Source organism: Scyliorhinus torazame, chromosome 7 (genome assembly GCF_047496885.1).
Source record: "Scyliorhinus torazame isolate Kashiwa2021f chromosome 7, sScyTor2.1, whole genome shotgun sequence".
In the NCBI taxonomy this organism is placed as follows: domain Eukaryota; kingdom Metazoa; phylum Chordata; class Chondrichthyes; order Carcharhiniformes; family Scyliorhinidae; genus Scyliorhinus; species Scyliorhinus torazame.
The window spans coordinates 87750567-87768272 of NC_092713.1; the positions used below are offsets into that span (position 1 = coordinate 87750567).

Consider the following 17706-nt stretch of genomic DNA (forward strand, 5'->3'; position numbering starts at 1 on the left):
TGTCTCGCGAGATGGTGTTGAATCTCGCGAGACTTTGCAGGCCGCGTAGATCCTGGTAGATCGCGGCTTTCACCGGCCACGGTGTGCCGCGGCGAGCTGCTTTTCAGGTGCAGCGTGGCTGGAGGATCACGCACATTATCTCCGTATCCATTTCTGCCATTTCTATTTAGAAATCTGTCAATCTGCTTTAAATATACTCAGTGTCTGAGATTTCACAACTCTCTGGGGTTGAGAATCCAAAGGTTCACAATCCTCTGAGTAAAAACAAATGTAGTCCTAAGTGATTTCCCCCTTATTTTGTGTCCCCTTGTTCTGGACTCCCTGGACAGGGGAGCATTTTACCTGCAGCCACCTTGTCTATCACTTTAAGTATTTTGTAGGTTTCAGTGAGATATCTCTCATTCTTCAAAACTCAGTCCCAGTTTCAATAATCTGTCTTCATAGGACAATCCTGCCGTCCTAGGACTAAGCCTGGTGAACCTTTGTTGGAATCCCTCTGTGGCAGTAATATCGTTGCCAAGATAAAGGGACTAAAACTTCACATAGTACTTGAAGTTCAGTCTAACCAAGTTTCTACACAGTTGAAACAAAGCTTCATCACTGTACTCAAATCTTCTTGCGATAAAGGCTAACATACCGTTAGCCTTCCTAATTGCGTGCTGCCTCTGCATGTTCGCTTTCAGTGACTTATTGATGAGGACACCAAGGTCCCTTAGAACATCTACACTTTCTAATCTCTTATCATTTAATAAATATATATTTTGTGACAACCATCCATAGGACAAATGAAATATTGAGGACAAAAACAGATCCATTGAATTGGAGTCCAAGTGATGAGAATACCCAACAAAATAAAATGCACTCTAAAACAAAATTTACCACTGCACACCACGACATTTACAACTCTTATGCCAGCCATCCTTTGAACTTCTCTGAGATTTCAACCAAAGTGTCATTTGGAGCACCATTCTCCGTACTTTTGTGATGTAAATTTGGAAATACTCGGAGCTACACTGATACTGTTAAAACTTATTTTTGAAATACAAGACCTTCGGGTACATGCTTCCCATCAGGGAATATGAGTGGCTTGGTCAGTTTCCTGGATATTCCTGGTAGAGAGGGATAAAGCCGTAGAGTTTCCTTCAGACACATGGTGGTGTAAGGCATGTTACTTAGGAAGTCCCTGTAAATGCAGAACAAAAAACAAATTCTTAATAGGAGTTCAAGAAAATAATTGACATATTTCATTTGAATTAGTTTATTTTCGCTCACAGAAGGACCCAAGGTTGTGTGATCTTATGGACAACCACAGATTCAGAGGTGATAACTTCTAATTTTTTGATAATGTAAATTGGGCAATGATGAATTGGCAGGCTGATTTACATCTGTCAAATTTTTGAATATAAATCAGGAGAGCTCGTCTGTCAATTTGCTGTTGCTTATTTTCCATTGTCACACAAAATCAAATTATCCACTGCATCATGCTTCACACTTACAAGAGTATGCTTCAGAACACATTCTCTAGGTGTCCTCTTACGTATTGCTTACAAATTGTTGCCAGCTCACACTGAATGACAGTTTCATTTCTATCTCAACTATAACGCAGCATATATAATACTGTTTTCTGTTATACAGGTGGGTTTTACAGAGTTTCAATAACTTGTCAGTATTAGACCTGCTCTAAAGTAGTTCTACAGCCTACATTTTTAGGTTTTGACTGACTTAAGCATATTTTTATTCTTCAGCAGCTGTGTTCAGTTTCAAATACACACAATGTCCTGTATTGCATTCAAACCAAATATATGTTCTGAATTTCAACAGTGCTCCCAGCATAATTCTAAACTAAATCTGCCTACTTAACAGAACAAAGAAAGAACCTGGATTGAAATATATTTTCAACTCCAACAAAAAAAATATTGGGGTCATTTTGACTTTTATAACTGGATGACAACAATCGCTAACACATTAACAGCCCATTATATATCATGCTCAACTTTCCTTTCCATTGATTTCATTCTCCGTAAGTTGGGATTTCCTAGCCCAGTGGGTCAGTTCAGACTTTGCATATCTTTAGAGGTGGATCTTCTAAGTACTTGAGGTATACTAGCCTCCAGTTAGAAAAATGCAGGTCAAAGATGAGGTCCAGACCAAGGAATCAATCTGAAAATGTATTTTTTGAAATAAACATTGATTGGCCATCCAACACATCATCAGGCAAAGGAGAATAATGATCACGATTGAGGAGGCTGGATAAACATCATTATGGCAAGTGGGTGAGTACCAAGCAGTTTCTGGCTGCACACATAGGGCACAACTGCCTGGATTTAGAGTGGTAATAAAGGTTCAAAATGTACTTGAAATATTTGCCATGACTGGGGTGTGTGGTGCAGTAGAGAAAATGTTTCAGAGAAAAATGAATTGAAAGGAAATCCAATACCAGATAGTTGACAAAGTAGAAAACTATTGTGTGATGTGAATCCATTTGGCAGTATCCTAACGTGATAGCTGTGCACTGTGCTTGTCTGGAAATGGCTCTACCGTGCCATCTATGATGCTCTGGATTATTGAGAACCCTGTCATCCAGAATCCCTCCTTTCCAAGGGATAACTGTGTTGCCACTTGCAAACAATACCTCTGTCACTAGCTTGATCCTTTTGGGAACCATTGACTGACTGATTTGTCATGTGTCTCCAGTGGTGGCTTCAACAGATTTGATGACACAAGTTTGAAGCTCTCATCCTTTGGTGCAGATTTTCTGTGTGTCAGCCCTCAGGGAATAGTGCCAAAGCATCGATCATAATGTTGTAATGTCATATCCAAGAGCGACAATTGGGGTATAGATACAGGGAAAAGGTAGTAATTATATTATGTGCCAGGCACGCTTGCATACTCCCTTCTTATCAATAACCACTTTTTCAACTCCAAACCTAAATGCATTATTGAAACCTCATTTTGTCGGCTTTGTTTGTTGCAAGTGAAATAGCAATTGGAAGCTCAACAATTATAAAAAGAATACAGCTAGAGATAATGCAAAAGAATCCAATCTATACTGAACAAAACATGCTAATAGTAAGCAAAAACAATTCTATGCTTTGTGAAGCCTACTTTGGGAGAACAGAATCAATAAACTGCTATATCCATTCAACAGCTGTGTTGGTGAGCAGACAATGAGAAAACTGTTCAGTTCAGCGTGGGACTTACTCATAAACATGAGGCTTGCAATGATCCACAACACAACCCTCGTAACACTGGCAATTTTTCACCTCAATGTGGCAAGTCATGAATCAGGTCTTCTGCCCGCAGCCGTATCTCCTGACCAATATTTATTTCTGTTGACGCTTTCATGAGCCAGAAAAGTCTTGTAAAATTGAAGTTTATGTTCTCTGGTTCTACTTCCTGGCTTAATTTACAATAGTGCTCTAGGTTACTCCATATACCTCAGTGATTCCCCTGTTGACTACCCTTCCAACTGAATCATTTCTCATCACTCATCTCCTTTACACTGGCATCTATCCTGCTGCTTTTCTCTGTTTTCTTGTCATTGTCTGATTATGTTTTCTCAAGATGTACTAAACACAATACTCTCTATGTAACCTGAACCATTTTGCTTGCTAATTCATGCAAAGCATGATGACGTACAAAAAATTCTGATCAAGAAGGTCTGATTTTACATCAAATAACCACAGACAAGAGTAAAATGTCTTCTAAAATTCACCATTCAAATTTCTCGTGACCCTCCAGAAGTTCGTGGATCTCTTCTCTACACTTCTGCTGGTGTTCTGGATATTGAGCCAAACAGTATAGGAACCAGGAGATTCCACTCGCTGTAGTATCATGGCCTTCAAACATGAATGTGTCCACCTCTGCTCGAAGGTCTTCACCCGATAATCCAATTCCATTTTCATCCTAAAACAAAATGATAGTTATACTGAGTCAGAACCTATTATTTACCACAAACCTATTCTCATTGGAGAAAAGACACTGGATACTATTGACAAATTATTCTTTGTCTACAGAGAAACCATTAGAAAATGAAATTATCTTTTTTTCCCTCTGCAATAAGTTTAGCAATATTACAGCTGTCTGTGAAGTCCAATCACAAGTCTCAGAATGAGACTCGCATTAAAATTGATGAATTTAATGGCCTCAAGAATCCACATGGTGATTGCAGAACTGTGCTCTGGAGGAAGGACTTCCACACACTGAGGCCTGATTTTTTGCAGCATCGGAAGGGCTCTGTATCTTAGCCAAAATGGCACCAGAGCTCCAATTGTGGAAATTGCAACCTTGAATCTGGCATGCACCATTTTCATCAGTGGGTTGTACTTTGCACATCTGTGGTTCACAGAGGCAGCTGCACATAGACACGTTTAGCTGCCCTCAAACAAATCCGGAGTTCCAAAATCTGATTCATGGGCTTTAGACATTTGAGGAAAATGGCTAAGGCTGTCAAGAGTTAATTGGAGAGGTAAATTACCTTTTTGAAGAGGTATGGTACCTGTTTGGAGAGATCGGTGCCATTTCAGAGAGGTCAGGTGTCTCTTTGGGAGAGGTCAGGTGCTCCCTTGGGATTGTTAAATGGGGCCCTTGCTGTTTGTGGGTTATATAAATGATTTTGATATGAATGTAAGAGGGGCGATCAGTAAGTTTACGGATGATACAAAAATTGGTGGGGTAATAAATAGTGAGGAGGATAGTCTTCAATTTCAGGAGGATATAGATGGGCTGGTCAGATGAGCTGGTCAGTGGCAAATGAAATTCAATCCAGATAAGTGTGAGGTGATGCACTTGGGCAGGACAAACAAGGCAAGGGAATACATGATAAAAGGCAGGACCCTGGGAAGCACCGAGGATCAGAGTGATCTTGATGTGCATATACACCGGTCAGTTAAGGTAGCAGGGCAGGTGGATAAAGTGGTTAAGAAGGCATATGGTGTAGTTGCTTTTATTAGCTGAGGCATAGCGTTTAAGAGCAGGGAGGTTATGCTGGATCTATATAAAATGTTAGTTAGGTCACAGCTAGAGTATTATGTGCCGTTCTGGAATCCACATTACAGGAGCGATGTGACAGCACTGGAAAGGGTGCAGAGGAGATTTACCAGGATGTTCCTGGGCTGGAGAGTTTAATTATGAAGAGAGATTGGATAGACTGGGATTGTTTTCCTTGGAGCAGAGAAGACTGAGGAGGGACATGATTGAGATGCATTAAATTATGAGGGGCACAGACCATATAATTTACAGTGCAGAAAGAGGTCATTCGGTCCATCGAGCCTGCACTGGCCCCTGGAAAGAGCACCCTACCCAAGCCCACACCTCCACCCTCCCCGCAACCCAGTAACACCACCCAGCCCCTTTGAACACTAAGGGCAATTTAGCATGGCCAATCAACCTAACCTGCACATCTTTGGACTGTGGGAGGAAACCGGAGCACCCGGAGGAAACCCATGCAGACAAAGGGAGAACGTGCAGACTCCACACAGACAGTGACCCAAGCCGGGAATCGAACCTGAGACTCTGGAGCTGTGAAGCAATCGTGCTAACCACAATGCTACCATGCTGCCTGTCAGATAGAGTAGATAGGAACAAACTTTTCTCCTTGGTGAAAGGATCAATGACCAGGGGACATAGATTTAAGGCAGGAAGTTTAGAGGGGATGTGAGGAAAAGCTTTTTTACACAGAGGGTGGTGGGAGTGTGCAATTCGCTGCCTGAAAGATTGATGGAGGCAGAGACCCTCATGACATTTAAGAATTATTTAGATGTGCACTTGCAATCCCAGGGCATACAAGGCTATGGGCCAAGTGCTGGAAAATGGGATTAGAATGGTGCGGTGTTTTTTGACCAGCGCAGGTGTGATTGTCTAAAGGGCCTTTTCTGTGCTGTGTGATTCTATAGCTTTATATATGAATGTACATAAAAGGTGGAGAAGTTCGATAAAACTGTCAAACTGTAAAGTAATTTGAATCCGCAAGCTATTTAAATTTGTGAAAGAGAACACCCATCCTGCAATTGAAAACAAATCAGTTCTTGTGATGTCACTGTTTTTTGACATAAGGATTAATTTTGTTTGACTGCTTCTGTAACCAATGATCACAATTGAGACCTGTAAGTTCACAGTTTGACAGCTCCAAGTGGTTACAAAGAGATTGCCTGTCTCTGATGCGGGGCTATGAATACAGATATATGTTTTCACAAAGGATTAAGTACTCAAAGGTATTTAAATGTTATCAATGATGTTTTATGAAAATAGAGTGAAGTCTGCAAAAGACACAGAACTTTATTTTATTTCATCTCATCATGCCTCTTGACGTCTGTTCATGATGGATACAGAGTGAGTTGACATGGAGGATATAAAGGCAAAGGGTGGTCGGTGGGGTAGCATGTGAAGGCATGAGTTGGCACTAGGTTGACATAAGGGCTATAAAAGCTATGGAGACTACTGGGGAGTCATAAGTTGGCATGGAAGGTATCGAGGACTATGGGGTGGGTAGAGGGGCATAGGTTGTGTTAGGACATTGTGATAAAATGGGAAAAATAAGAAAATCCAATAATTGAGAAGTCAGTGGGGACAGAAACAAAAGGCAGGAAGGGAGAGTGTGTAAAGCATGACCTGAGAAAGCAGGGCAGAGAGCAAGGAAGGTCTACATTAAACTGCATTTATTTCAATGCAAGGGGCCTGACGGGCAAAGCGGATAAACTCAGGGCATGGACGGGCACATGGGACTGGGATATTATAGCTATGACTGAAACATGGCTAAGGGAGGGGCAGGACTGGCAGCTCAATGTTCCGGGGTACAGATGCTATAGAAAGGATAGAACAGGAGCTAAGAGAGGAGGGGGAGTGGCATTTTTGATTAGGGAGAACATCACGGCAGTACTTAGAGGGGATATATCCGAGGGTTCACCCACTGAGTCTATATGGGTGGAACTGAAAAATAAGAAGGGAGAGATCACCTTGGTAGGACTGTACTACAGGCCCCCAAATAGTCAGCGGGAAATTGAGGAGCAAATATGTAAAGAGATTACAGATAGCTGAAAGAATAATAGGGTGGTAGTAGTAGGGGACTTTAACTTTCCCAACATTGACTGGGACAGCCAGAGCATTAGGGGCTTGGATGGAGGGAAATTTGTTGAGTGTATTCAGGAGGAATTTCTCATTCAGTATGTGGATGGACCGACTAGAGAGGGGGCAAAACTTGACCTCGTCTTGGGAAATAAGGAAGGGCAAGTGACAGAAGTGCTAGTGAGAGATCACTTTGGGACAAAGTGACCATAATTCCATTAGTTTTAAGATAGCTATGGAGAATGATAGGTCTGGCCCAAGAGTTAAAATTCTTAATTGGGGCAAGGCCAATTTTGATGGTATCAGACAGGAACTTGCAGAGGTAGATTGGGGGAGACTGTTGGCAGGCAAAGGGACGGCTCGTAAATGGGAGGCTTTTAAAAATGTGTTAACCAGGGTGCAGGGTAAGCACATTCCCTTTAGAGTGAAGGGTAAGGCTGGTAGAAGTAGGGAACCCTGGATGACTCGAGATATTGAGACTCTGGTCAAAAAGAAGAAGGAGGCATATGACGTACATAAGCAACTGGGATCAAGTGGATCCCTTGAAGAGTATAGAGATTGTCGAAATAGAGTTAAGAGGGAAATCAGGAGGGCAAAAAGGGGACATGAAATTGCTTTGGCAAATAATGCAAGGGAGAATCCAAAGAGATTCTACAAATACATAAAGGGGAAAAGAGTAACTAGGGACAGAGTAAGGCCTCTTAAGGATCAACAAGGGCATCTATGTGCAGAGCCACAAGAGTTGGGTGAGATCCTGAATGAATATTTCTCATCGGTATTCACGGTGGAGAAAGGCATGGATGTTAGGAAACTAAGGGAAATAAATAGTGATGTCTTGAGAAGTGTGCATATTACAGAGGAGGAGGTGCTGGAAGTCTTAAAGCGCATCAAGGTAGATAAATCCCCAGGACCTGATGAAATGTATCCCAGGGTGTTGTGGGAGGCTCGGGAGGAAATTGCGGGTCCCCTAACAGAGATATTTGAATCATCGGCAGCCACAGGTGAGGTGCCTGAAGATTGGAGAGTGGCGAATGTTGTGCCCTTGTTTAAGAAGGGCAGCAGGGAAAAGCCTGGGAACTACAGACCGGTGAGTCTAACGTCTGTAGTAGGTAAGTTGCTAGAAGGTATTCTGAGAGACAGGATCTACAAGCATTTAGAGAGGCAAGGACTGATTCGGGGCAGTCAGCATGGCTTTGTGCGTGGAAAATCATGTCTCACAAATTTGATTGAGTTTTTTGAGGGGGTGACCAAGAAGGTAGATGAGGGCAGTGCAGTAGACGTTGTCTACATGGACTTTAGCAAAGCCTTTGACAAGGTACCGCATGGTAGGTTGTTGCAGAAGGTTAAAGCTCACGGGATCCAGGGTGAGGTTGCCAATTGGATTCAAAATTGGCTGGACGACAGAAGGCAGAGGGTGGTTGTAGAGGGTTGTTTTTCAAACTGGAGGCCTGTGACCAGTGGTGTGCCTCAGGGATCGGTGCTGGGTCCACTGTTATTTGTGATTTATATTAATGATTTGGATGAGAATTTAGGAGGCATGGTTAGTAAGTTTGCAGATGACACCAAGATTGGTGGCACAGTGGATAGTGAAGAAGGTTATCTAGGATTGCAACGGGATCTTGATCAATTAGGCCAGTGGGCCGACGAATGGCAGATGGAGTTTAATTTAGATAAATGTGAGGTGATGCATTTTGGCAGATCGAATCAGGCCAGGACCTACTCAGTTAATGGTATGGCGTTTGGGAGAGTTATAGAACAAAGAGATCTAGGAGTACAGGTTCATAGCTCCTTGAAGGTGGAGTCGCAGGTGGACAGGGTGGTGAAGAAGGCATTCGGCATGCTTGGTTTCATTGGTCAGAACATTGAATACAGGAGTTGGGACGTCTTGTTGAAGTTGTACAAGACATTGGTACGGCCACACTTGGAATACTGTGTGCAGTTCTGGTCACCCTATTATAGGAAGGATATTATTAAACTGGAAAGAGTGCAGAAAAGATTTACTAGGATGTTGCCGGGACTTGATGGTTTGAGTTATAAGGAGAGGCTGGGTAGACTGGGACTTTTTTCCTTGGAGCGTAGGAGGCTTAGGGGTGATCTTATAGAGGTCTATAAAATAATGAGGGGCATAGATAAGGTAGATAGTCAACATCTTTTCCCAAAGGTAGGGGAGTCTAAAACTAGAGGGCATAGGTTTAAGGTGAGAGGGGAGAGATTCAGAAGGGCCCAGAGGGGCAATTTCTTCACTCAGAGGGTAGTGAGTGTCTGGAATGGGCTGCCAGAGGTAGTAGTAGAGGCGTGTACAATTGTGTCTTTTAAAAAGCATTTAGATAGTTACATGGGTAAGATGGGTATAGAGGGTTATGGGCCAAGTGCGGGCAACTGGGACTAGCTTAATGGTAAAAACTGGGCGGCATGGACTGGTTGGGCCGAAGGGCCTGTTTCCATGCGGTAAACTTCTATGATTCTATGGGTAACTTCTGAGGAGGTTAGTTCAAATCAGGGAAGATAAAAAGGAAAGATAGTATCAGAGGCAAGTTTGCCTTCTGCATGGAAGCTATTTGAGATTGCAGCCCACATAGCCCCTTCCCCCAACAACCTGCAACTTGAGAAAACCTGTTTTGAGAAGCCAGTTGTCTCTATTCTAACTCAGAAGCAACCTGAAAAATGTAGGCATTGATGTGACAATGATTGCTGGATTTTGCTTATATTTCTAAAACCTATGGGATGTTGTTTGGGGAGGTCTAGCTTGAGGTGAGGAAAATGGAAGGGGTTGGAACTAGGTACAGCTAAAGATATTGTGGCTAGCCATTAATCTGTTTTAATTGACTTTTTGGTGTCTGCTTTTCTATTTAATAAACATATATTTTATATAAAATCATCACAACAGTGTCTGCAATATCCTTTATTGGTCTTCACCTCCTTTCCTCACATTATACCAAATTGCAAAATACAGCTGAGAGCAAGCATTCCAAAGTTCCCTTCTGGGTTTTGGAATACCTTAGCATTTAACAGTGGCTGTGCTCTCAACAAACATTGTGGGGGGGGGGGGGCTCATCTGGGATATTAGAAAGATAATTCCTTGATTGTAATGGAATTACTCTTTTTAAAAGTTACAATAGTGAGGAGAATATTGAACCAGGGGAGGTATTGTGAGATTTCAAAGTGGGTGACTGAAAAATGGCTTTGTCAATTGATTTGATTGGGAGTACAGGATATAACCTTGGAAGATTTGCAAAGTGTAACACAAAATAAATTGGTGGATAAATTGCAATTGGGATTACCTGCAGGGCTAAAGAAAACAGACATATTTGAAAGTTTAGCTAAGCTTTTGAAACTGCACGGGATAGCTGAGGGATCAAGATCTCCAAAGGTGGAGGCAATTGAATTGGCTAAAATCTCATTGTAGATGAAAACTCTTGAATTGGAGGAAAAAGAGAGATCACTTCAAAGAGAAACGGAAATGAAGAAACCTGAAATGGCGGAAAAAGAAGAAGGGTTAAAAGATTACCTTGTTTTTATTGTAACTGAGATGACGTCCCAGTTCACCCAGGGCTGCCTGTTCAAAAGCTTGCCTCGGCATCTGGCAGCCCTTCTGGCTGCCTCCAAGCCCTTTCAGGGGGCCTGATTCTCGTGTGCATCCACCCCCACAAATATTGAAGATTTAGGTCACTTTCTCTCGAGTTGGGTTTGCAGAGTTGGAATTTTCCCAAATTGGAAGCAAAGATTCGACCCTGAGTTCTTACAGAAAATTGCTGAAGTCAACTCACTTAATGAGTCACTTTTAGTTTATTGGCACATCTCCTTCATGCAGAAAAATGCATTGGAGTGGTGATGTTTGGAAATTAGGAATGCTGAACAGGCTGGTGAAACAGCAGGGAACTGAAGAAGAATTTGGCTCCGGTCTGAGCACAATGTCTGATGGTTGAATTGGAGGACTATTGTGTGATCTGTAATACTTTTAATATACACCCTCAAGTGGAATACCTGACAGAATCACCCAGAGAAGGGAACAAGATATTGAAAAGGTGCAGTGTCAATGAGACCAATCCTCAGATACTTCGGGTAAAATACAACAAAATAGCAAAAGACCTGAGAAAGAAAGTCCAGATGCCATGTGAAGGAAGGTGGCGGTGGTACCAGGTGCCACTTCTCTTATGCCCTTGGATTGCAGACTCAAATTGGAATAAGATTAGTTAACTAACAAGCAAAGTAATACTCTTCTTCCTTGTAATTATGGGTAGGAACACACTGCTCAATTTTACAATGAGCAAGCTACACTGCACCACAGATATTTTAGAAAATGGAAGGATGATCAATTTGACTTTTTCCTATTTAGTATAGAAACCATGTTCATAACCATAAACACAAATAGGTACCAACCCTTGAACACAGAAGAATATCCAAGAAGTCACAATGCTTCTTTTGTTTGATTCTTTCCAGTTCCTTCTCATTTTTCAGTGCCTCCTTCCTCTGCTGTATCACCATGTCTGGCAAAAGAATAGTTTAATTTTGATAAATGTCTCAGTTGAAGGCTACAGATAAGTACCCATCCTAATTTATACCTGTCTGATGGCAACTGCGAATGGGAGACAAGTGTGAGGAATCTTTGGTCTAAAATCATATCCTGTCACTGACAATGTGGTCTTGACCAATAATATGCTTTTTTTATAAAATATATTTTATTCAAATTTTTCGGCCAAACAAAACAGTACAAAGGTTTTTCCCCTTTTTACAACAATAAAACTATATAAATAACAGTGACCGTTTTTAACAAATAAATAAATAATATATAAACTAAATGGCAACTGCCATAACAAAAATAATAGCTCTCCCAAATAATAAAATCAAGCAATCCAATATACATAACCAAGTACAAATATCTATACAAAAACACCCCTGAGGACCCCCCCTCCTCCCCCCTGGGTTGCTGCTGTTACCTTCCCATTTCCTTTATCGTTCTGCGAGGTAGTTAATGAACGGTTGCCACCGCCTGGTGAACCCTTGAGCCGAACCCCTTAGTGCGAACTTTATCCGTTCTAGTTTTATAAACCCTGCCATGTCGTTTATCCAGGTCTCCACGCCCGGGGGTTTGGCTTCCTTCCACATAAGCAATATCCTTCGCCAATAATATGCTTAACCATATCAGACAATGTTGCGGTAAGATTCTGAATTCCAAACTGGGATAAGTTAAAGACAATATTGAGCTGCAGGAACACCGAGGAAGTGAATTTGACTAATCCCAGAAAACGGGCACAAGGATCTCAGTACAAGATTACCTCATGACTGTTCATTATTATTCAGGCAACACAGTAAATGCATGCTACCTGTTGCCTTATATTATTGTTCCATGCAGCCAATGCTGTTCCTTGGCTGCACACATAGGCAGGGGGCCCGATATTGAGAGCAGCTAGCTCTACTTAAAGGCAGTCTGACCCCCTTGTCCTCACTTCCACTTCGCCAGCCTCTACACTCAAAGGATCATCCTCTCTCATTTCCATCAACTCCAGAACGATACTACCAAGAGACCCCTCACCGCCCCTTTCAAAATTCTGCAGGGACCTCTCCCTCCGTGACACCCTGGTCCATTCCTCCATTACACCCAACTCTGTTTATAGAGAACCTCAATTACCCTTATGCAGCAGTGCACTACAGACTGCAAGTAGTTGCTTATTTCTCCAGCAGCAGCAGCCTGGAGAGGGCTAGAGACATGGGGCGAAATTCTCCGTTATCGGCGCAAAGTCCGCCGATCGGCGCAAAAAACGGCGCAAATCCGACTTGCGTCACGAAATGGGCTAGCAGCGACGTAACGGGATCCGCGCTTGCGCACGTGGTTCATGCCGTGCAGCGTCATACGCGCCGCATGGCGTGACGGCTCATAAGGCCGCGCTGCTCCCCCCCACCCGACCGGAACACCCGACCGGAACACCCGACTGAATGGCTGGCCGCCGCTCAGCCCCGAGGTTCGAGTCACGGGATGTGGAGGCGCTCCTGGACGCAGTGGAGCAGAGGAGGGATGCCCTGTATCCCGGGCACGGCTGCAGAGTTGCCCCACGCCACAGCCGGCGTCTGTGGAGGGAAGTGGCAGAGGCCGTCACCGCTGCGGCCCTGACACCACGGACAGGCACCCAGTGCCACAAGAAGGTGAACGACCTCGTCAGAGCAGACAGGGTGAGCCTCCCATATCCCCCCTCCCCCATATCCCCCCTCCCCCATATCCCCCATATTCCCCCTCCCCATATCCCCCCTCCCCCATATCCCCCCTCCCCATATCCCCCCTCCCCCATATCCCCCCTCCCCCATATCCCCCCTCCCCATATCCCCCTCCCCATATCCCTCCTCCCCCATATCCCCGTCCCCCATATCCCCCTCCCCATATCCCCCATATCCCCCCTCCCCATAACCCCCTCCCCCATATCCCCCCTCCCCCATATCCCCCCTCCCCCATATCCCCCCTCCCCCATATCCCCCCATCCTCATATTCCCCCCTCCCCCATATCCCCCCTCCTCCATAACCCCCATATCCCCCCCTCCCCCATATCCCCCATCCCCCATATCCCCAAGTGAATCCAGCCCTAACCTTAACCTCTGCAATACACGCGCAACCGATGGCGTGCATTCATATACCTGCCTAACACTGTTGCCTTTTACCCCTGCCACCACCGCCCCCCCCCCCCCCCCACAGGAGAAGCGCGCACACAACAATAGGGAGCATGTGAGGACTGGAGGAGGCCCCGCTGATGAGAGGCCACTGACCGAACACGAGGAAAGGGCCCTGGAACTGGCTGGCGGACCTGACGACCGGGAGGTTGCTGATGCAGAGGTCGGGGGCGTAGTAGCAAGTGAGCCACCGACAGCCCGTCCCCATTTCCCCCCTCCCCTATATCCCCCTCCCCATATCACCTGATCACTGCCTGCGTGTCTAACCATGCATGCCTCATTGTGTATCGCAGGACCAAACGTCCAGGCACCCATCTCCGCAGATGCAGACCGCCCGCAGGATGCCCCTCGGAGGCCACGGGAGACGGAGAGACCGCACCCTCCAGCATGCGACGCCCGCAGGATGCCCCTCGGAGGCCACGAGAGACAGAGAGGCCCGGACCCTCCAGCATGCGACGCCCGCAGGATGCCCCTCGGAGGTCACGGGAGACAGAGAGACCCGGACCCTCCAGCATGCGACGCCTGCAGGATGCCCCTCGGAGGCCACGGGAGACAGAGAGACCCGGACCCTCCAGCATGCGACGCCCGCAGGATGCCCCTCGCACACCACGGGAGACGGAGAGACCTGGAGTAACAGGGAGACGACACCCCCGTCACGTGCGGGAGCGACCACCCAGCGACGAGGGGGGCAGCCACAGGCCCCCGTCCCATCCGAGCCAGGACACCACTACCCAGGACACCACTACCCAGGACACCACTACCCAGGACACCCCTACCCGGGACAGCACGACCCAGGAAGACGAAATACCGGACAGTGACTCAGAGTGGATGGTTGGAGACGAACCCCCACCCCAAAGTGCCATGGACTCAGAGTGGGACGAAGAGCACGACACAACGCCACTGCTGTCACCAACACCCTCCACCATCGCAGAAACACTAACCTCGGTTGGGCACTTTGGTGATGAGGCGTCTGGTACACTCACTGGTGCGCACAACACAGCCGTCCCGGTACAGCAGGTGGAGGTAGGAGCAGCAGAGGGGCCGGGCGGTCGGAGGGCAGCCCAGCCCAAGCGAACATCTGCCGCCCAGATGGATCCCGGGTTCCTGGAGTTACCACACCCACACATAGATCCGATGCAACCACCGACCCGGAGATGAGCGAAGAGGGTGACGGCCGGCTTGCGGCGGTTGCAGTCGCAGGTGGAGGAGTCCACCCGCGTCCAGGAGCTGGAAGTGGTGCCGGTCATACATGCCACCCAGGCCGACACCGCACGAGTGGCGTCCGCGGTGGAGGCAATGGGTGCGACGGTGTCAGACATGGGGAACGGTTTGCGAGGCCTGGGGCTTTCCGTGCAGGTGGCGTCTGTGGCCCAGGACATGGCTGCCCTCTCACAGGAGGCCATGAGCCAGTGCCAGCGCCAGATGGCAGAGGCGCTCAACACCATTGCCCAGTCTCAGCAGGCCATAGCCCAGTCTCAGCAGGCCATGGCCCAATCTCTGCAGGCCATGGCCCAGTCTCTGCAGGCCATCGCTGAGGGCGTTGCACTGTCACAGACAGGGTTTGCCAACCCCCTGGGCTCCATGGCTGCAGACCTGCAGACCCCTGTCGATACCAGCACGGGCCTCCAGGACTGGCAGCGCCAGATGTCGGGGGGGCGTCGGATGGCCAGTCCGTTCGCATCCCCCACCCATGTAGAGGCCTGGGGGCCATCGGGCACCCCGAGGGAGGAGGAGGTGGTGTGGTCCGTCCCGGCTCCCCCTGTAGGGGAAGTCCCGGAACACCGCGACACCTCATACTCCCCCCCCCCTTCCGTCCCAGGTGCATCGGGTGGGCAACGAGCAGGACAGGCTGGCAGCTCGCCATCCCAGTCGCCCGGGCTGCAGCCTGGCCCACCTAGGCCAGGGCGCCCCAGGAAACGGCCGCCAAAGGGATCCAGTGTCAGAGGGCAGGAATCGCAGGAGTCCACCTCCAGTTCTGCTGTACCGTCTGGGGAACCACGTAGACGTAGTCAAAGGGCCCGTAAGGCCAAACAATTAGACACTGAGTAAGTTGGCACGGGTGCAGGGCACAGATGAGTTTTAGGGGCTAGGGCACGTGCATGAACTCGTTTGGTTATTAAAGTCAATGTTACACCTACAGAAGCTGCCTTTGTGCTCTGTCCAAAGCATGCGGGGGTGTCATGTACGTTGAGCGCAAGTGTGTGTGTGTGAGGGGTGGAGTTACCTCAGCCCCAGGTGAGTCTGCCCCGTTCCCCCTGGGCCGCCATCAACATCCCCCCGGGCAGAGGACGGGACCGTGCGCTGCAGTGTCACAGCCGCATGCAGGGATGGTCCGGGTGGATGGTGGTACTGTGGCCATGGGTAAGACGTAGTCCAACGATGTGGAGCCAGGAGCTCACCGCAGGGCGGGTTGTCATCATCCTCCATGGCTTGCAATAGACACGCGTCCACCCGCAACTGTGTGAGCCCCGCCCGTTGTGCCGCAGGTGGATCGGCAATGGGGGGGGGGGGGGGGTGCATGCGGGTGGGGTGGGTGGTTTTGGGGAGGGGGGTGAGGGTGCTGGGTGGGTGGATGGGTGGGGGGTGTGGGTGGTCGGCTGTTGCCATGGTGTGCGGTCTGTGGCCATACTACCCGATTCCCACGCCCATCTGGTCAGTGAAGCGGGCGGCTATCAGTCTGTCCCATGCCCGCTGGGCCAGCCGGTAACGGTGGACAGCCACCCGCCTGTGTCTACCCCGTCTGCCCTGACCATTATCCCCATCCCCCTCATCTGGGGAGGACTGCGCCTCTTCCTGCTGCTCCTCCACTCCGCCATCCTCTGCCTGCGGCACATTGCCCCTCTGCTGGGCTATGTTGTGCAGGACGCAGCACACCACAGTGATGCGGCCGACCCTATCTGACCGATACTGGAGGGCGCCCCCAGAGAGGTCCAGGCACCTGAAACGCATCTTCAGCACGCCAAAGCACCTCTCTATCACTCCCCTTGTTGCTACATGGGCATCATTGTAGCGGTTCTCCGCCTCATTGCGTGGCCTCCGTATAGGCGTCATCAGCCACGATCGCAATGGGTAGCCCCTGTCGCCCAGCAACCAGCCCCTCAGCCGGGGATGGCGTCCCTCGTACATGCCGGGGATGGATGACCGCGACAACACGTATGAGTCGTGTACACTGCCTGGGTAACGGGCGCAGACGTGCAGGCTCATCATGCGGTGGTCGTATGTTCATCGAATAGGTCCCCTTCCTATTGGTGAACACGGCCCTGTTATCTGCAGGTGGCCGCACGGCGACGTGCATCCCATCAATCGCGCCCTGGACCATGGGGAACCCGGCCACGGCAGAGAAGCCCACGGCTGGCCCGGTCCACAGGGAAGCGAATGTAGCGGTGCGCCATGGCATATAGGGCATCTGTCACTGCCCGGATGCACCGATGTCTGCGATATGCCGGACAGGTCCCCACTCGGTGCCTGGAATGACCCCGTTGCATAAAAGTTCAGGGCCACCGTAACCTTGACGGACACGGGGAGAGGGTGTCCCCCGCCAGTGCCACGCGGTGACAGGTGTGCCAGCAGGTGGCAGATGTGTGCCACGGTTTCCCGCCTCATCCGGAGTCTCCTCCTGCATTCCCGGTCCGTGTGGTCCTGGTATGACTGCCGGGGCCGGTACACACGGGGCGCCCACGGGTGCCTCCGTTGCCGTGGGGCCGCGACATCCTCCTCCCCCTCCTCGTCCTGTCGGTCAGGTGTCCCTCCAGCCTGGGCGGCTGCCGCCTGTCCCTCTGCGGCAGCCTGCGCTGCCTCTCTGGCACGCTCCTCCTCCTCCTTCTCCCCATCCAGGGCAACATTAGCGACTGCTGCCACGGCGGCCAACATTGCTGGATGATCGGAAAACATGACGGCCTGGTGGGGGGGAGGGGAACGACGACATGTCATCATTGCCCATATCCCCTCCTCCCCCCAGCCAGGTGGCATGGACCGCATGAGTCCAAC

The 17706-nt window shown here is 48.3% G+C and overlaps 1 protein-coding gene across 1 annotated transcript in view; it reads right to left on the bottom strand.

Moving 5' to 3' along the window:
- The window catches only part of LOC140426363 (cytochrome P450 4B1-like), an 85830-nt gene that overhangs the window by 37084 nt on the left and 31040 nt on the right, over positions 1-17706 (bottom strand). The window contains exons 7-9 of the mRNA XM_072511028.1: positions 11443-11549; positions 3716-3906; positions 1050-1183 (exon numbers count right to left, since the gene is read on the bottom strand). Of these exons, the coding sequence (XP_072367129.1) occupies positions 1050-1183; positions 3716-3906; positions 11443-11549 (432 nt within the window). The remainder of the gene's footprint in view (positions 1-1049; positions 1184-3715; positions 3907-11442; positions 11550-17706) is intronic.